Here is a 20,207-nt window from a genome sequence, read left to right as displayed (position 1 = left end):
AAAAAGCTGGATCCTCCAGTCGAGGTATGTCTGAAATTCTACCTTTTTCATAAGACCGAAGGATGGGGTCTGAGCACTGGAATACACAGAAGCACTCAAAAGCAGTGCCTGAGCTGATCTGTTCAGCTTGGGAACATTCTTAAAGTCATAGAATTCTTAGAACCAGTCTGCTGGTTGTCATTCTAGAGTTGGCAGAGGCATTTTTAGAATTTCTCATCAAGATGGAATATAAGAGTTGTGGCTTCTGGTTTCAGACCCTTAACCTGAGGGTCCTAGGTGGCCTGAGATAGTCTAAGTTTTTCTCAACAAATTTTAGAGCTAGGTGTAGATATGAGGGCAGTTCCATTTTCTGGTTATGTCTTTATTTCTGCTTTGTAAAATTTGCTCATTATGAGTGGAAGGTGGGCTTTCCAATAAGAAGCCAGCAACCATGACTATGATTTAGAAGCTTTATGCCTAATTCGTTTTTCCTTTTCCTTGTCTGACTTACCACTGTCCTATCCTGGAAACGCTTCTGTCTGCTAGTGCTGAAGTCCTATCTGCTGATGCTCTTTTTCTTAGAGAATTAGCTGGGTACTGATGTGCATGGACCGCCCTCTAGGAGCTGCTGTCCCCACCCCTTTCCCATTGTCTCTTTTTGTGAGCTCCTTCTGAGCTCTGTCTCTGAATTCTGGTTTCCTTCTGTCCAGCCATTGATTTAGCTTATGATTCTTGATCTGAAAAACAAGGCATTAGAGTCCCTAACCCACAGGATTATTGAAACAATTCAATGAGATAATTTAGGAACACAGTGCCTGACATACCAAAAGACTCAGAAGAAAAAGAAAAAAGGCTCAGAAAGCAGTCACTTCTGGGACTTTTTATCTTCTACTTCCTAGGAAAACGTCTGGAGTAAAAATTACTCCATAAATCCATAAGCTGCTGGCCTTAGCAAAAAGAAAATAAGAAAAGCAAAAAGTTCACATTGATCGAGTGCCAAGCATGTGCTAGGCAATCTTTTGAGTGCTTTATGTGGATTAACTCATCTGGTCCTTAGAGCAAGTCCATGAGTTTTACCTGTACCCTTTGAGCCATCCATTCTACCTCTGGGAATCTGTCCCGAGGAGGAAATCCAGAGAGGAAGAAAGTTCTCTGTGTATGAGAGTTGTTCCTTTCATCTTTGTTCATTGTAACAAGAATTTGGATGCGACTTCAGTGTCTCCTTGAAGGAAAAGCACGTAGCTTTTTAAAAATAATGGTGGATGGGACTGTGTAGTGTGAAGATGCTCATGGCATAATATTAAGTGAAAACAAAAGAGGGTGTGGAATTATGTACTCAGTGTGATCACAACTCTGTTAAAACAAAACAAAACAAAAAACAAACAAACAAAAAGAACACTTGTGAGGAGTTCCCTTATGGCACTTGCCCGGTTAGGATCCAGCATTGTTACTGCAGCATCTCGGGTCACTGCTTGGGGGGGTCATTCTCTGGCCCTGGAGTGATTCTATTGTATGTTGCAGACATAGCCAAAAAAAAAAAAGAAAGAAAGAAAAAACCCACTTGTGTATGAAAGAGACAGGTGGGGAATGTACAAGAGTGATGGTGGAATTGGGATGATGGGAGATTCTGTGTGTTTTAGAATTTTGTAAAACACTGTTTTAAAAATAACAGCATGGGAGTTCCCACTGTGGCACAACAGAATCAGCAGCATCTCTGCAGTGCTTGGATGCAGGTTCCATCCCTGGACCAGCACAGTGGGTTAAGGATCTGGTGTTGCTGCAGCTATGACCTAAGTCACAACTGTGGTTTGGATCTGATCCCTGGCCTGGGAAATGTATATGCCACAGGGCAGCCAAAGAATAACAGCACATAAAAAGGTAGTGATCACTGCCACATCAGCCAGTGGGCACTCCCTCCACTGCCCCAGGACCATCTAGCCTTTGTGTTCACAGTGTGGGTTTTAACAGAAGGCCAAGTTCAAGGCTGACATAACTGTTGATTTGAGTCCCTTCCTTGGAGGTGCCTGCTCTAGGTTATGCTCATCTTCATATTACAAACGATGCTTGGTTGTTCTAGTGCTTTGGAATGATCTGGTCACTGAGGCTCCTAGCACATGTTATCTATAAAACGGCTTTGAAGAAACCATCAACCCACACCATGGGTTTTGTGCCCATCTGTGAGTGCCATTTGCTCTATGGTAATATTTGCCTGAAATCAAATAGTTTTCCTGACTTCCAGAAGGGAATTTTTTTCCCCAGTGGGGGTGGGGGAAAAATCCTGATCTGACACCAAAATCAACCAGTCTTTGAAGGTTAACTGGTTCTTTCCATCCTCTTACAAAACTAAAATCAACTAATCAATCCCAAATCGTCCCGATACTGTGAGCAAGCAGTTGCTATTACATCCTTATCCCTGTAACTCTACATGCAAACCCACAGGCACCCACTGTTGAGTGCTTTGCTTCCATAGCTGGGAAGCATCCGTGTTGCTTAGAGGGATAGTTTGTGAGGGATGGGTAATGTTTTTGTTGAAATTGTCTTGCTCACCACATTCTCAGGTTGCCTGGGTTAAGAAAATAATGGTCTGGGGCTTATGAAGATGGTTCCTGGTATCTTCCCACCTCAGACCCTTAAAACACAAGCCCTTCTTTGCCTCTGGAATCTCCCAGATGTGAACAAGTTGGCACTGTTGAATCCACCGTTTGCTTGGGAAGATGGTGTCACGGCAAAATGAGAATGTCCATGAGCTCTTGTGCACGTGCCTCCAGTATCGCCGTTTCCACACCTGTAGACACACTGTGCTTCACAGACAGGTGACGCAGGTGCCCCAGTGGTGCCCACCCCCTGCGGCTGCAGCCTGCAATGCTGTGCCCGTTCTCAGCTCAGTCAGACCTGGATGCCTTTCTGCAGGCCTCTGTGTGATATGTTTGATATATTAGGTTGTTATTTAATCCAACTATATATCAAACATATTCCTACAGTGTCTTGCCCTGTCTCCGGGGGTTCCTAATATAGTTCATAAGGCAACAGGAAAAGTCTATGTTAGAATCACAAGTAGATTTAGAAGACAGAGTACTCACCACATTTCATTATGTTATATTTCATTTCTAGGTTATTTTGTTTATTGTCGAAACCAATCATAATTACTGCTATTTCACAAGACCTTGAGATATTATGTATAGCTTAGTTTCCTGCAGCAATGAATCCTTAAAGGATGTGCTCAGTGGGGAGGGGGGGAAAAAAAGCCACCCATGTTTGTGATACGAGGTCAGGATTATAACCTCCAAATAGATCTAGGTGTATTTTTCATTGTGGTTCAGTTTTATCCTGATCTTCAATTTAGAAATTAGCAATTTCCACAATCAAGCTTTCAGCAAAAATTCAAGCACAAATCAACTATCTGTAACATTCCTTTCCACTCGTAGTAATAAAATGTATAAACCAAATCAGCCAAACCAAATGTATGGATGGTGAGTCACTGGGCTTTATACAAACCTTGGAGGACTAAATATATCTAATAAAGATAACATAGTGTGGATTATACTCTGTCTGTTGAGTTTCCTGTTTTACGTTAACTTGTCAGTGGAGGTTGATAATATTTAGAATATTATGCCAACAATCAGAAAGTGATTCCATAGCCTAATTGGGTGCAACAGGAAGTTCGGGATCATAAAACATTTTTTTCTGGCATGTAACAGCCTTCTTTAGTTGGCTTTGACCGCTTCCCATAGAAGAGCCTATGAAGTATGTATGAGTTCATTCTGATCTTTCTCAACAAAAGACTTGGAGCACTGCTTTCTGGAAAGAGAACTATTGGGCTAATGGCTCAGTTTTTGGGGAGCAAAGAGGAAGTGATCTTTTAGAGAATACTCCTGACTGTGCAGGTAGTGGTATGAACAGGCAGGTCAGGAACACTTCCCTTGGTTGGTCTAGGAGCCATTTCCACACTGCTTGCAGAGACAGCCTTGTGACAGGTCACAGCAGCAGCAGAGAGGTGATGACACAGGGGAGGGAAATACACTGTTAGAGTCCCAGCTTCCCTGAGATCCTTTTCCACTGACAGGAGAGCCATGGGCGCTCTTATATATAGTTTTCAAGATGCTGCCACAATCCATGTCACCGTCATGCAGCTGGGGAGCATGGTGTTGAGTTTTGAGTCCAGTTAAAGCTGTTGGACCAAAATGACAAATCATCATGGGAAAGCAGCAGCAAGTTATTCTGAATAATGAAAAGCCAGTTTCAAAGGACCTGAAGATGAAGCCCATACATTAAAAGTGATGTATCTTCTCATTTCTTTTGGTAATTTTGCTATTGACCAGCAGGCTCTACTGTTTGGTGGATGGAAAAGACAACCAGATATTCAGGAAGGAGGAACAGATTCAGCATTTTTGTATGCCCATTTTTCCGTGGGCATTGAGCTCATCTGCCACTAGCTGGCTCTGGGCCAGGGGACTGAGGGGTGTAGAGAGTGTAGGTGAGGAGGGCTCCTGCCGGCATGTGCTAAGAGACTCCCCACCAGGTCAAGCAGTAGGTCTCTTGGGCGGACCTCCAATACACAGGATTCATGTCGCAGGGCTTACAATGTAGCCAATTTATCTGATTAAATCTTTGAAAGAATCCTGTCATCTGTTCTTCATCCATGCTTCCTAAATAGACATTCAAAGTGCCTTTTTTTTTTTTTTGATAGAGAGTTAAACACATCTTTTAGAATTTTTCTAGCAAACAGAAATAGCAATTAGTAGATGCTAATAAAGGATAGATGGAGAAATATTCATAGGTATCTGCAGAATAAACCTGGAATGACATAAGCAAAAACAAAACAAAACAAAAAAGCCCTAGAAATAGCAATTAAAAGATTATTCCAGTGGTATTACTGTTCAATAAAAAATAAATAAGCAGTGGTTACTGTGGGACGGTTACTCCCAGGATCCTCATCTCACAAGCTCAAACCTTTCCCATCAGATGCTGCACAACATGCATTTGTTCCACCTCTGAGAGTAGAGGCTGGTCTCTCCCCAGGTTGCTGGCATAACCATTTGGAAGTGCTTTCCCTCTGTCACCCATTTGGTTGACTGTTTCCCTGGAGCCTCCCCTGGAACCAGGCCAGTTGACCAGGCCTGGGCTCTTGGCAGTTCCAGTGGTTCTAAGAGGTTTCTGTTTATCTGAATTAGTAAGTATGGTGGCCCTACAGACAACCCACCCTTGGGTCCTTCAGAAGAGGAGCTGACCTGGCTCCCATGCAGTTTAAGTCTTCACATACAGGCTAAGTTCTCCCCGCCACCAGGTACCTCTCAACTCAATATCAGAAGCAAACTGGTAATAACCAAACTCGGTACAAATAAAGGAGAAACGGGGCTGCCTGTTCCACTGAGGCTTTCAACTGGCAGGAAAATGCTTCACTCCTCTTGTTGGGGTTCTTGGTATTGGCCTCCTTTTTTTTTTCCCCTCAAGGACATTTAAATTATATGCAAATGTTCACACTTTTAAAAAATTATATTCAAAGAATTTTTTAAGTTTCACATGGGAAATGTAACCTTGTTTTTAATAGCAGGCATCCTACAAGGCTTTCAGTACCATAACACAGAACAAAGCATGATTCCTAATTGGAAAGATGGTACCCTGAGTCTGGTTTTTGTAGCCAGTTGTGAGAGAAATGAGCATTGTGCTTTTCAGCTCTCAGTAAGGCAGAGAGGTTTTCAGGGAGGGAAGCGGAAATCAGGTCAGTAACCCTTGGCCATCTCCTAAGGGTGCCTTCAGCAACTTCACCATCATCAGGGGAAGGGGCTGTAGGGTTGCAGGAATGTAATTCACAAAGAAAAGGTCAAAGAAAAGGTCCACAGATAGAAACATTCTTCCTCTCCCAGGCACATGCCCAGAGACCTCCGGGAAAGAATGGGTCTGGCAGAGGTTGGTAAAAATGCCGCAGGAAGGAGGCCAAAGGAGAGGCAGGAAGAAAAATGGAGTCTGTGCTTATTTTTGTTAATGTCTTCTTTAAAAAGTTTTAATTTGGAACCATAACACATGTCTAAGCTAAAGGACCAAGAAGCAAGAGTTTTCTTTTGAGATTACAAATGGGAAATGTTTGATACCTAGATGAGCACAGCAGATTCCTCAAAGTCATACAGCTGATCAGTGCAGGTCCTGACACCCAGGTGTCCCTGGTTGGGTGTCGAGCAAGAAGCTGGGAGGAGAGCAGACACTTGACACTGCATTTATCTTTGATTTGTGGTTTTTATTTCTGTTGTAGGTTACTATCAGAAATGGCAGCTAGAACCTTTATTAGAATTATGAGTAGAAAACAGGGTTCAGGCAGAGTAAGACTAGCCTAACTCAAAGTCTGAAAAACAGTTTTTAAAAACACAGAAAGATCTATGTAGTAATAGAAAAATTAATTGCTAATGGTCATTGAGCATTTGCTGTGAGTCATTTATACTTTGTATTTGTTAATAACTTATTATAACAGCCTATTGAATAGGTAGAAGGGGAGGTGGGTTCAGAAAAATGAATGAATTGCCGAAAAGACTATGTTCTCCGAGTGTTAATGAGTCCAAGCTCATCCTGCTCACCACACAACATGCCAGTAAATCAAAAGATGAGGTTTAGCGGGCAAGGAATTGTGACTTTATTCAGAATGCCAGCAGACCAGGAAGATGGTAGATGAGTGTTCCAAAGAAGCATCTTTGTTTATACTAAAAGGGCAGGGGTGTGGTTGTTTGCTGCAAACTTCTGGGTGCCAGAATTCTTTTTTTTTCTTGCAGCTGTCCCAGTCGGTCCTGTCACATTGTTCCTATAACCTCCAACAAGACAAATCTTGTTCTCTGCAACATTTTATCTCTATATGAATGAGAAAGTATACCTTTTGCGGTCAGGGCCTTAAGAATGGGCTGCTCTGTATATATCAGACTATAGGCAACATTCTGAAATTGTAGCTAAAGCAATAGAATATAGAGGTTAAAGAAAAAGAAGCAGATCCAATATGGAGTCAGATTTGTTTTTCCCAATCACAAGAATCCCTGGAAAGCCAAAAGACAGAAAAAAATGAGGAAAGGCCTCCCCTTTTTTTGTCCTCCTCCCTTTCCCCTTCCCGTCTCCCACTCCAGTGGAACCTTGAGCTCCTAAAGCTTTAGACCTATGAGCACAACAGGAGTTCAGATGTTCTCCCAAGCGTGGGAAGCAGGCAGCGAGGCAGTCAACCCAAAGGGCAGATTTTCCCAAGAGGGATCTCACCAGACCTCTCATTTTTTAAAAGAGGAGCTCTGGAGAAGATCACCAAACAGGAAAAATATCAGCGAAAGGGTGTTGAGATCTTTCTCAAAGCTACAGGAAGCCCAAGGCTAGAGTGCCAGACAGTGCAGGAAAGACTGTTGCTGAGAACCACAGGTGACCTTGCCAGCAGTCTTTTCCAGTGGAAACAGGGAAAGAGCACTGTACAGAGGATGGGAAGCTGCAATTCATCACTCAGAGGCAGAGGCTGCCCAGGGATTCAGCCGGGTAGATTCTTAGTTTGCACATGTGTTACACTGTTTCCTTAAGCGGGCCTCCTAGTACAATAGTGCTGTGTTTTGCATCTGTATAGGCATAAGTCAGTTATCACAGATCAGCTGAGTGTCAGCTGAGGGACACAGGCAGAGCATACAGTTAAAACCCTCTGCCTCGACCTTCAACAGGGCAGGAACCAGTACTTTGATGTATGTGTCCATTTGTCCCCAGAAAACAGGAGTGGAAAATTACTGATGGGGCCCCTCCATGCATTTCTCTTTCTCTCACCATGTAAATTGTCCTCTGGCTGAACTCTGGAACTCAGTCTTTAATGGATATGTTCTCTCAACAAACCTTTATCACATAGGCTTCTCTGCTTCATTTTGTGCTCCAGAGATGTAAGTTGGACAAAACCCAGTCCAAGGCCTGGAGGAGCTCCCAGGCTGGTAGGATTCAACTGACTGGTGTCTCTTTTCCTGAGTCCAGGCCAGCGTTTCCTCCTACAGAGTAGCTCGTACCACCTGCATCTTCCACCAGGTCCTCAGTGAGGAGCAAGGGCTGTCCATTTCTCAGCCCATAGATTGAAAGCATTTCCTCATGTTCGGGTATCTGGTTTCCAGCTTCTTCCCTGGTGCCCCCTTGCAGCAGCTCCAGGATACTGTTCTTCTCCTCAGTCTCCCGGCTACTGCAGAGCTTGTTCTATTAACTAAGCCTGTATTTTATTCGTGATCCTTTTATTTAGGGAATTCCTTCAAAGAGCAAGAGCCAGTTCTGTTTCTCTCTTTTTTGCAAAGTAGTTAAGCATGTATCCTCCCTTCTCTTGCTGCCCTCACACCCCTCTCCGGATTCTGTCCCCTGTGCTGGTGGGAGAAATGCCAACAGCTACACAGACTGGGATACTGGTCTTGCACCAAGTCTCTTTGGTTTGTGGACATCACATTTTCTCTTAGGCCAGAAGTTGTGTGGTGTGAGGAAACATGTCTGAAGTCTCAAAGTCTGATTTCCGCAGGGGAGAGAGAGTGGGCTTTTAGTCTAAATGATCCATCTGGCCTACAGAAAGATACCGAGCCAGCAGGTAGAAGGCAGATCTCATCATGGAATTCTGCCCAGACTATAGCATCTGAACCTTTGCCCTCCAACACGTTTCTAATAAAACTCTCTCTCTTACTTTTTAATCAGAACAAATGTCTCCCAGAGATAAGGCTTCCTGTCATGGTCATTTTAAAGTCTAGAGAGCTCTTACAGGAAGAAAAGTAAAAATTCACCAAAGGGTATTACAGCACTTGCCATTGCAAGAAAAATCTGTGGGTGTCAGAAATATTTCCAAGTTGAGCCTATATTTCAAGCATGTGTTTAAAAAAAAAAAAGAAACAGAAGAAACAAAAACTTCAGGGTAGTGAAAGATATGGGAGAGGCCTTTTAAGTTGATTCTAAAGATGTAATTCTTTCAGATCTCTCTGTTCTTAGAGTTAACACTTAGTTTTAAGGAAATTCCATTTTTGAGCATCTTAAAATTAGGAAAATCAGAATTCTGCCTTGGAGTTCCCTTCATGATGCAGTGGAAATGAATCCAGCTAGGAGCCATGAGGTTGCAGGTTCGATCCCTGGCCTCACTCAGTGGGCTGAGGATCTGCGGCATTGCCATGAGCTGTGGTGTAGGTCACAGACGGGGCTCAGATCCTGCATTGCTGTGCCTCTGGTGTAGGCCGGCACACATAGATCTGATTAGACCCCTAGCCTGGGAACTTCCATATGCCATGGGTGCGGCCTTAAAAAAGACAAAAAAACAAAAACAAACAAACAAAAAAAAACTCTGCCTGAAGTGGACTCAATCTTGTAACCCGTGGCATAGCTGAAGCCGTCTGGGAGACATTGGGGGCCACTGTGGGCCTCCGTTTCCTCACCTACAAAATGAGGAGGGGCTCCCTTTGGACTCAACATCTGTAATTTCCCCAGGGCCTTAATCTGTTACATGCTTGGCCTTCTTTTACAGAACAAATTTCTAGAAAAGCTCTTATTTCAAGGTCATTGAATATACTCTACCAGAGCCTGATGCCATTTCTTTGTGGCCCTTGCAGAACAGTACTTATTATGCCAGAGTATCTTAAAATGAGTCATTTTTGTGTTTCAGTAAACACATGTTCTCTGCCACCACTACCGTGGGCTTCCCCACCCCAAGTAAGGAGTCCAAAATTAATCTACCACAACTGAGTCCATTTCTGTCCTGAAAGTTCCTAGAGCAAGACTGTCAGAAGTAGGAAAGAATTCAGTGCTTCCGTCTCAGAACTTCTAAAATGCTGCCATCATTCTTCAGATCCACTAGACACACACAGAAATGTTGCTCTGATAAAATGAGTTATCAAAACAAAACAAAAAAATGGGTCACATCTTGAACCATGAGAAATGCCATAAAAATTAGGGAACAGGAAAGCATAGTAACCGTGTCTCCATTCTGTCTGATGGTTCATGTGAGACCACTAGTGAGCAAACTCTGAGCCTGGGGTGTGGTCATTCCTCACCGACGCCCTGAGTGGTGGCCTCATCTAGGAAAAACATGTCTTTGTAGAGGCAGAGAAGTTTAGGTTTAGATCTGGCCTAGATTCTTCATGCTGCCATAGGACCTTGACCCAATACTGTACCTTCTTAAGCCTGAATTTTCCCATGGTCATTATAAGGGTAAAGATAACTACAGTATAAACGTTTTCACTTCTTTTTTGGTGAAAATAAACAAGTTAATGCACATGGAAGTGTCTGACAAAATACCTGGCACATAGTAGGCATCTTAAAAACATAGTGCTATTTTGTATTGGGACTGTATTTAATGCCACTGAATCCTACGCCTAAACTTGGTTCTTCAGAGGGTAAATCTTGCATTAGGTGTATTTTACGCACCCTCCCCCATCACACACACACACACACACACACACACACACACACACACACACACACGTGTTGCTCTACCTGACCATCATCTCTCAAGGCCTGAAAAGGGGCACTTAAATTCACAGAGCACCATTGCTGGAGGGACCTTGGAGGTTATCTAGTCTGACCACCCCACACTGTGATGCTCCATCCTACCGAGCCCAGGACCGAGGGCTTTACACTTGCCCAGCTTCCCCAAATCCTCTTCAGCGTCCCAGGTGCTTTGGTGATGGTGGTGAATTTTGCACAGAGTGCTAGCAACCTGATGACCCTGTGCAGTGAAGTGGGGTGGGGGGGCATGTCTTCCCTAGGTGGAGCTGTGCCTCAGGTTTCCAAGGGACCACACAAGTGCCGCCATGCTCCCTCAATTTCTTTTCCACCCCTGGTGACCCATGGTTGGCATGTATGACTACTCAGCCACAGACATGCAAATGCCGTTTCACTTTTGTTTTCACCTAAGAGAAGTAAGGTTTTTCACAGCTAATATAATAGCCTTCTGTCCTTTTTCCCAAGCATTTTTTTGAGCTTTTTCCTGTGGGAGAGTGTGCCTCCACCTACTCTTTGGATTTTGATTATTGATTATTTGGATTTGAATTATTGATATGGATGGAAGCATTCGAATGTATTTTATTCCCAGTGAACTTAATCAGAGATTTGATTGAACTTTTCAAAGATTCTGGTCTGGAAAAATAGTCTGTCTTAGAATTTCCTGATTTAAAATTTAAAAGATAAGAGCTCAACACAGGCAGCTTTTATCTTTGAGCATGGAGGTGGGGGAGAGGCATCGTGCCAGCCTAAGCCTGTCTACCCTGGGTGCGGTTTGTCAATAAAAAGCCGTGCACAGATGAAGAGCCAGGCGGCCAAGCAGTAAGTAGTTGGGCAGCAAGCGCCCTTCGGGGAGAAGAGTTGCATATGATGCTATTTTCTTTTGGTTATAGCAAGCGGATGAGACCCTGGATTTTGAAGAACAGATCTTGGAAGCTGCTAAATCCATTGCTGCTGCCACAAGTGCCCTGGTCAAATCGGCCTCGGCAGCCCAGAGGGAACTGGTGGCCCAAGGAAAGGTGTGTAACCCCCACCCTCGACCGGCCAAGTGTGGAAAGTTCACCCAGCGAGAGCCTCTGAAGACCAAGGCCAAGGCATGACCGCTGGTGTCCTAACAGAGGAAACCTGTGTGGTGCCTTCCTTCTCTGAGTTGTCCATCTTTGCCCATCTCACTGAACACTCTGCTTAAACCTGACAAACGGAATGAAGGGCTTGGCTTCCAGGCCTCTCATCTGCTTCTTGTTAAGGAAAGCTCCCACTCCAGGCATCGATCAGGGCCTGAACAAGACATTTGTATTCTCGCTGTACGTGAGGCTATTTAAAGACCTACACTGTCATATTTTCCTGGTGGATGGCTGTATAAGCACGGTAGGCAGGGGCTTTATAGTACCATTTCCAGCTCCAGCAATGCCGTTCATCTTCCTAGGACTGTTGAGCGGAAAGCCGTCCAGCTCTGCAGGCAGCATTTCCCTGAGCCCTTCTTCTATAGGCTTCGTCTCCAGTCACCCATTCCATCTGCATTAGCATGAAGGCAGAGCCCTTTTTTCAGTGAGCCAAAGGATTAATAGTACATTAGAATAATCCTGGCTGTGGGAAGGCCTTCCAGTTTTAAAATGTTCCCTGCATCCCATTATTCCCGTGCACCACGGAGCCACCTCATCCAAGGACAACTTGCAGAGAAGCCTCTCCATCATAGAGGCACCACAGAAAATCCCATTGGGTTTGGGGAATTGGGTCTCCGTAACTGTTGGTCACTTCTGTTTGATGTTCCAAGGCCTTTGCTGTCAGTGTACAGAGGACGGATGTGCCTTTTGCATCTCGACCTAAAACCTTACCATACAGACAGAAGTTATACCCAGCCAGTGGCCTTCATCTTCCTCCTTGATGTCTCCTGTGAGCTTAGCTGTGTCTTAATCCAATTTGCATGGGTTGGCCCCTCTTTCCAAACCATCGTGTAATAAGTTAGCCAGTAGTGACATGTGTTCATCTCCCCAGCTGGAGTGATTCTGTCCCTGGGTGCTTCTCATGATGCCCTGTAGGTTAGCAGAGGCTGACCTCACTCACCTAGGATCTGTTGACGGAGTAATAGGTAAGGACCAAAAATGGATCAGTGAGAAGTTTATCCTACCTAAAAATTTGAGTTTATTTCAAATGGATAAAGAGCCATCTACATGCTGGACACATTGCTAGCTACTAGAGAATTGCGTTTGAATATGGCCAAGGCCCTGTCCTTCAAGGAACTTTTATGTTTAAGCCTTTAAAACATTGGTAAAGGAGGTTCAGCTGAACTTGGGGAACTGTAGGTCATAGGCAGGACCTTGGGGCCTTAGCTCACCTTTGGCAAGCCCTGATGTGGTGCCTGTAATTGATGGCAGATCCCGTTTCACATTCAAATGTAGGTACTTAGCTCTTACCTCTCCAGGCACCCTGTAGCTCCCTCTACATCTGGTCAGAAAATGTTTCACTTGTGGCCATAATTTGTAAATAGAAATGGAGATCACCTTATTTCCAGCTTCTTCCTTCTCTCCCCATGCCTGACAAAATGGCCTGTATTTCCTTAAGACAAGGATCAGTGCTCAGTTGTTCAGAGGGAGCTGCACACACCTCCCCCCCTTTTCAAACATCATCTGCCAGAAAAGTCACAGCATGGCTTTCAGGATCAGTAATCAGGAGAGACTGAAGTTTCCCTTGGCCCTTGAAAGAAGAGGCCTCAGTAGTTCCCATGTTAGACATGGACAAAGGTCAGCCGTGGAAACAGGCACGTCCAGACAGCCCCCTCCATCATTCCTGAGCCGTTTTCCCAGAAATATGATACCTGGCAGCCAGATGGAGGCTGCTGAGAGCAGTTCTGGTTGCCTCCCTGCGGCCCAGGTGGAGACTGGCCAGGTCATGCAGTCTTGGAGCTCAGAGTCCACGTGAGAAAGGGTGCTCCATCCTGCCCCTGGCGCTGTTGGTAGGAGTCCTCAGGGGGGTGCTGCGAGTCTGAAGAGTTGCTTTCCTCTCTAGTCCCAGGCCGAGGGAGGGTCTGGCGCTGCAGGTCACCCTCGCCTTCCCGCCCTCATGGCCTGTCTCTTCCCTCCACTCTAGGTGGGCTCCATTCCTGCCAATGCCGCAGACGATGGACAGTGGTCACAGGGCCTGATTTCTGCCGTGAGTCGCCCCCTCCTCCTTCCCCATTGGCTTTTTGGATCCCCTGAGGGAGGTTTGGACCTCAGGTCACTTCTCTATTGACCATCCCCAGGCTCGGATGGTGGCAGCTGCGACCAGCAGTCTCTGCGAGGCAGCCAATGCCTCCGTCCAGGGACACGCCAGCGAGGAGAAGCTCATCTCATCCGCCAAGCAGGTCGCCGCTTCCACGGCTCAGCTGCTTGTGGCCTGCAAGGTGAAGGCCGATCAGGATTCAGAGGCCATGAGGCGGCTACAGGTAATGGTCACTGATGCTGGTGGGAAAATACTCCTGTTGGAGCGGGTAAGTGTCGCCAGAGGGGGCAGTCTCAATTCCTTGGCATGACCCACCAGTTCTTCCATCAGCCAGCTCTGTCCCACGTCTCTCATTTCCTGCCACCTGTGGCCATGCGTCCTACACCCACTGCCCCACCAAACTGACCTTCTCCATTGTGCCTTCTGGTCTCAGCCTAGGACCCCCACTCCCCACAGCCCACCCTTGGTGACCTCCTACTTGTCCTTCATGACTCATCACCAAAGCCGCCTCTTCTAGGAAGCCCTCCCTGACTCCCAGACCTTGGGCATTCAGTCCCTCTTTGGCTCTGCCGGAGCCTCTGGCCAGAGCCTTATGGTTCCTGTCACCCGGTGCCAACACATGTATGTCTGCCTTTGACGAGGCTGTGAGCTTCTTAGTGCAGGTACCAGGTCTTTATCTTTGTGTCTCTCACCCTGAAGCTGGTGCCTGTTTCAGTAGAGGCTCTCATTCAATGTTTGCTCAAGAAAGGAGCGAAAGGACTGAGGAATTTACATGAGATGCTGCTAAGGTTTCCTAAAGCCCAGAGAACACACTTATGAAGGTGACATTTGAGCCCTCCCCAATGTATCAAAGTTTTCCTGATTTTTTAAATTATAAAAGTATTTTAACCACAATGGGGGAAATGCCGGAATGAAAAAGATCACATGGCCTCAACCTCTTCACTTGTCAACTATTGGGTTTTTTTGCTTCCTGTTTATATCGTGCACAAAATGCTTTTGTCTAGTTTTCATCGTAACAAGAGATAATCTGCATTTTTTCACTTCATGTTTTATCGTACTTTTTTTTTTCCTTGAAGCAAACCGTCATAATGGCTCTTTGCAAAGCTAACTGGTTCACTCCTCATGAGTATCATAATGATTGCATGGTATTATCTCAACCGATTATGCCAGTATTTCCCTGCATGTTGGACATATTTGTTTCCAATTTTCTAGAAGTTCATTATTCTAAATGTTGTAACTCACATTGTCTGTGTTGCTAAAAATGTTTATGTGAGATGTGTATAAAATTATAAATGGCAGAAATATTTGAGCAAGTCCCCCAGAACTCAGGACTCTCCTTGTGTTTCCTAAGTTCTCAACTGTGTTGCCTTTGCTTGGTCCTCCCGTGTCTGCCTGTCTCTGCCCCACATCCCTCACCTTCCTTTTTGTCCTGGCATAAACACAGGGAATGGGGAGCTGCATGTTTGTGACTGTGTGATTCACGGATGGGGGGTGGGGGACACGTCTTTGGAAAACATCCTGTGTTAACAGAGACCTGGGTTCAAGTCCTGCCTCTGCCTTGTATTAAGTGCATGATCTTAACATAAACCATTCACAACGTTTCAGGCCTTAGTTGCCTCATCTGTGAAATGGGTTTAGAGATACCTGCACTGACTCTTACAAGGGTCAAGAAATGAGAAAGTGCCTCGTAAGGCCTAAGGATTTGCACAAGTGCGACTCAGCACCTCTCTGATTATCATCTTTAATAACTTAACTGGATGCTGCAGTGTTGCATCTGAGTCTCTTACAGGGACCCAGAGGTTCTCTGGGGCTACAAAGACCCTGTTCAAATCCCAAACCTGTAACTTAGCAGTTGCAGGATCGTAGATTACTCAACCTCAGTTTCTACATCAAAAAGTAGACTGATTTCTGACCTCACAGAGCTATTTTGAGGATAAGCATGTGATGACTGCTTGTCAGATGCAAATTGGCCTCCCTGCCCTTCTTACACAAGCCCTCATAGTCCCCACTGGTCACTTTAGATCACCAAGCAGCTGAGCCAGTTAAGACTCTTATATTTCTGATGACCAACCCCAAGAACACACCCTCGACTCTGAAGGGGCTGAGCAGAGACTTTGGGAGGTTTAATGAAGCCTTGACCACCATGAAAAGGGAATTCCAAGCCTCAGGAAGCAGAGGTCAGGTGCCCTGGGCCATGCTTTTTGAGCATTAAGAGTAAGCCAGTGGGGACTCCAGCCCTTTCTGAAGATCTGGACTGCACATTGGCAAACACTGCTGTACCTGGCTCTAGGCACTGACCCATCATGCTAAAGCCAGCCGTGAGTCACATCTGTAAAGGCCCTTTGTACCACGGGGCTCCCATTCCTCCCATGCAGAGGTAGGTTGTGCTTTCATAGCCCTTCATTCCCTCAGAAAGCAGTGGCTCAGTGGAAACAAATCTGACTAGTATCCATGAGGACGCAGGTTTGATCCCTGGCCTCGCTTGGTGTGTTAAGGATCCAGCATTGCCGTGAGCTGTGGTCCAGATCACAGACACAGCTCGGATCTGTCATTGCTGTGGCTGTAGTGTAGGCCAATGGCTACAGCTCCGATTCAACCCCTAGCCTGGGAACCTCCATATGCCATGGGTGAGGCCCTAAAAAGATAAAAGAAAAAGAAAAAAAGAAAGCAGTCACTGAGACTACTGGGGAACCGCTGTGCCTGGGGCTGGGGATGCAGAGATTCAAGTCACAGCCCCTGCCTTCAAGGTACTCGCTTTCCAGGAGGGTGAGGGTCAACCACAAGTGTGCTAAGGGCTGCAGAGAAGCCAGCACGGAGCTTTCCAGGAGCCCTCGGGAGGGTGTGGGTAAGGCCAAGGCAGATGGAAAAAGTAATGCCTGAGTCAGGTTCCCAAGTCTGCCTCAGCTGGATGAGGCAAGGGGACGTGGTTTTCTAACCCTAACCAAGGAGGCAGCCCCTGCGTGTGCTTCTCTTAACACATGTGTCATGGTGCTGTCATCATGGATTTATATAATTTTAATTCCCCTCAAAAGTGGGTGTTCCTGGGAACCAGGAAATGTACCTCATTAATCTGTGATTGAGCTGAGATTAACTAGGTGCCAGTGTTGGTGGAATCAGTAAATGGATGGATGAATGGATACTAATGAGAGAAATGGTGTTATTATAATTGGATGATAAAATGATTTGTAGTCTTATGAGCTCTCCATGTCTGTTTCTTCCTGAATCCAAATGACTGTTGGTAATGATATTCTGTGCATTTCATCCCCTCTCCAGGCAGCAGGAAATGCTGTGAAAAGAGCCTCAGACAATCTCGTGCGTGCAGCCCAGAAGGCAGCATTTGGCAAAGCTGATGATGACGATGTCGTGGTGAAAACAAAGTTTGTAGGGGGCATTGCTCAGGTTTGTGATTAAACCCAGACAGTGTTTACTCCCAAGATGAGCGTTGTGTTATAACAGACACAAAATAACAGTGGCTTAAGCCAGATGGAAGTTGATTTCCCCCTGGTGAGACAGTCTTGGTGTAAGCAGTCTAGGGATGCTGTGGCAGCCCCTTCGTGTCTGAGACTCTGCCTCCACCGGCCTTATAGCCCCACCATCCCTGAGATGTTGTTTGAACCACTTGCTCTAAGATAGCTTGATGACCACCTCAGGTTTCCAGCCAGCAGGAAGATGGAACATTAGGGCAGACATGGCCCTCAAGGTTCCTGTGTCACTTGCTGTCACCTGCTGTCACATGCCATTGGTCAGTGCTTAGTCACATGGCCAGCCTAGCTGCAAAGGAGGCAGGGAAGTATAGTGCTTTTCTGAATAGCAGTGTGCCTACCTAAAAATCAGGACTTCTCCTGGATTTCCCATAATGGCGCAGCAGAAATGAGTCCAACTAGGAACCATGAGGTTGTGGGTTCGATCCCTGGCCTCGCTCAGTGGCTTAAGGATCCGGCGTTGACATGAGCTGTGGTGTAGGTCACAGACATGGCTCAGATCTGGCATTGCTATGGCTGTGGTGTAGGCTAGCAACTGTAGCTCTGATTGGACCCCGAGCCTGGGAACCTCCATATGCTGCAGGTGCGGCCCTAAAAAGACAAAAAAAAAAAAAAAAATCGGAACTTCTCATATAGAAAAGGGAGAGAAGGGGATTGGAAGCCAGCAAGATTATCAGTTAAATAAAACAATGCCTCGGGTGCTGCCATTCGCTCTAGACTTGTGGCCATAGAGAAAGAATGAAGGATGATCCTCTTCCAGAATTCTTACAAGAGTAACTGAGAGATTCCGCCTTACACGGGCCTGCATTCTTGTGCGTTGGAGTGAGGAGGAAGGGTCCAGAAACCAGGCTTGCAGTTTGGGTGTGTTAATAGAAGTCCTCGCATGAGATTGCGTCTCCACCAGGAGCACAGAGCTGCAGCTACTCCTACCCCTGCCTTCCTGGGCTCTCCCCAGCTCCCTCCCACATTTGGAAATACACTGGATGCATTCTTACCTCTTTATCCATACGCTAGTTCCATGAAAAGTTCCAGGAGGAAGGGTGTCTGATCACACAGGCCTGGGGGGTCCCTGCGCTCTGGACTCCCCCCCTCAGATATCACGAAGCTCAGCCCCCAGGAAGGCTCTGAGGAGGGCTGCGGGAAGAAATCTGCTTGGCTTTCTTGAGCACATCCTTACCCTTTCCCCTCGAGACATATTAACTCCTATTCCTCTCAGCACACCTGAGAAGCCTGAAATAAATATGTGAAAGCTGTCTACTTAGTTAAAGACTCCAGATTTAGCTTCAGCAGAACCTGGCCCAGGTCCTGCTGTGTTAGTCAGGGCCCTTTGAGGAAGTGGACCCCGCAGCTCCAAGCTTCAGCTTTCTGAAGCTCTTTTTGGAAGATGGGGAGGGCTTGCTTCACAGTGTCACAGCGAAGAGGATGGGACATTCCATGTAAAGAGCCTGGTGCATCACAAAGGTGCAATAGATATTTGCCATTAAGTCAGTGTCCAGAAGATCGCTTATTTTCTTGGGTCATTGGCCTCGCATCCCAAACTGTGGCCCTGAGGCCGGTCTCCAGAGCCCAAACTACTGTGTCCCTCTGTAGACGAGGCAGCGGGAACTCAGGAGGCAAGGGATGGAAGGGGAAGGCAGTTTGCTAGAATGTTTCAGATCCGAGCAGCTTGTTGCTTTCCTAGATCATCGCCGCCCAGGAGGAGATGCTGAAGAAAGAGCGAGAACTGGAAGAAGCAAGGAAAAAACTGGCCCAGATCCGCCAACAGCAGTATAAATTCCTACCCACCGAGCTGAGGGAGGACGAAGGCTAAGGCCAGAGCTGAGACAGCGCGCCCCGGGGCACAGCTCTGCGAGAACTGGGCGGACCGTGCTCCTGAGAGGCCAGCCCCGGCCCTAGAACTTCCTGCCTCCCCCCGGGGTGAGCTCGGAGCTCTGAGCGCTCATTCCCTCTCTACGGTCCTGTCGGGCACCGGCTGCATGATTGTGATGTCACACGGTACAGTGGCCCACCCACAGCTCCTCTGCCTCCCCCAGGCCTCGCCAGCTCTCAGGAGAGAGGGGCGCAGGTTCACAGACTGTTACCAAAAGGAGACGTCAGTATTACGTGGTTCTCAGACACCTGTGCTTCTGTCGGCCCTTCTCTGGGTCTGCTCCTGGGCCTGATGCGAAAGCTTAATAGGAAAAAAACCAGCTCGGGGGAAATCATTGATGCCATAGATACTCAGAGATATTCTTCTCCTTCTCAGGGGAAGATGGACATCGGAGTTGGACAGGGTTAATTAAAGCCAGAAACATCAACCAGTGTGGACTCCAGGAGGGCTTCTCGGGTCCTCCTGCCATGTCGCAAGCCCTGGCTCACCCAGAGGGTGAAGAATTCCTGCTCCTGTTTGCACGCTTTCTTGCCTCAGTGTGTAAGCTCCTTGTACAATCTAGACCCAAGTTGTATTCTGTGGCCCGGAAAATCAAAGGGTTTTTTTTTTTTTTTTTTTTTTTTTTTTTTCCTCCTCCATATCCACAGGGCAGAGGTAGGGGGACTGTCAGGGCTCAGTGAGCAGGGGCTGTAATAAAACATGTGGGCTCCTTACTCTGCAGAGGCTCTTTGATTCACACACATTCATGCACACAAACCCATGTCCCCCATGTGACAGGCAATACAACAGCCCTCTCTCTTGCATTATTTATTCCGCTCCGATAAGGCAACTAACTCCTTGGTGACTGACTCCATCTTCTAGGTCCCAGATCAGCTTCCCTGCTTTCAAAATGGTCAGATTTCAGGATTCCGTTTAAAAATCTGTCACCCGTCCTCCAACCCATGATGAACATTTTTTTCATATCTTAGTATTCCTAAAACCTAGATGCATCCTAAAATCATTACAGACCTTTAACGAAATAGCTTTGCTAAATAACAATCTTAAAAGTAAACCCATATGGTGTTTTCAGAGTCTGTCTTCTGGAGGCTGTGCTTTGTGAATTTCATGTACCTCCCGACCCCCCTGCATCCTTTCTCCTTTCAGGGCCCTCTCCTTGGAAGGGCATTTTAAGACGTTGAACTTAACTTTAAGCTGAGCCTTTACCCAAGACAGTGCTTGAAGAATGAATG

The 20,207-nt window shown here is 46.2% G+C and overlaps 1 protein-coding gene and 1 non-coding gene across 15 annotated transcripts in view; both read left to right on the top strand.

The window, feature by feature from the left end:
• TLN2 (talin 2) overlaps positions 1-19,692 on the top strand; it is a 472,001-nt gene extending 452,309 nt beyond the window's left edge. For 7 of the 14 annotated variants that reach the window (XM_021094283.1, XM_021094275.1, XM_021094269.1 and 4 more), the window contains 5 exons: positions 11,319-11,444; positions 13,513-13,575; positions 13,667-13,894; positions 16,900-17,025; positions 18,790-19,692. In XM_021094283.1, coding sequence (XP_020949942.1) covers positions 11,319-11,444; positions 13,513-13,575; positions 13,667-13,894; positions 16,900-17,025; positions 18,790-18,918 — 672 coding nt within the window. In that variant the 3' untranslated portion in view covers positions 18,919-19,692. The remainder of the gene's footprint in view (positions 1-11,318; positions 11,445-13,512; positions 13,576-13,666; positions 13,895-16,899; positions 17,026-18,789) is intronic. The other 7 variants (XM_021094320.1, XM_021094327.1, XM_021094255.1 and 4 more) reach the window with 2 other exon arrangements.
• On the top strand, positions 2,889-2,970 carry MIR190A (microRNA 190a). The gene has a single exon (NR_128423.1). It is a non-coding gene; the product is annotated as a microRNA 190a (primary transcript).

This window comes from Sus scrofa, chromosome 1 (assembly GCF_000003025.6).
Source record: "Sus scrofa isolate TJ Tabasco breed Duroc chromosome 1, Sscrofa11.1, whole genome shotgun sequence".
NCBI lineage: Eukaryota > Metazoa > Chordata > Mammalia > Artiodactyla > Suidae > Sus > Sus scrofa.
Note: the sequence above shows the minus strand (reverse complement) of the source record. Positions and strands in the feature narration are given on the sequence as shown.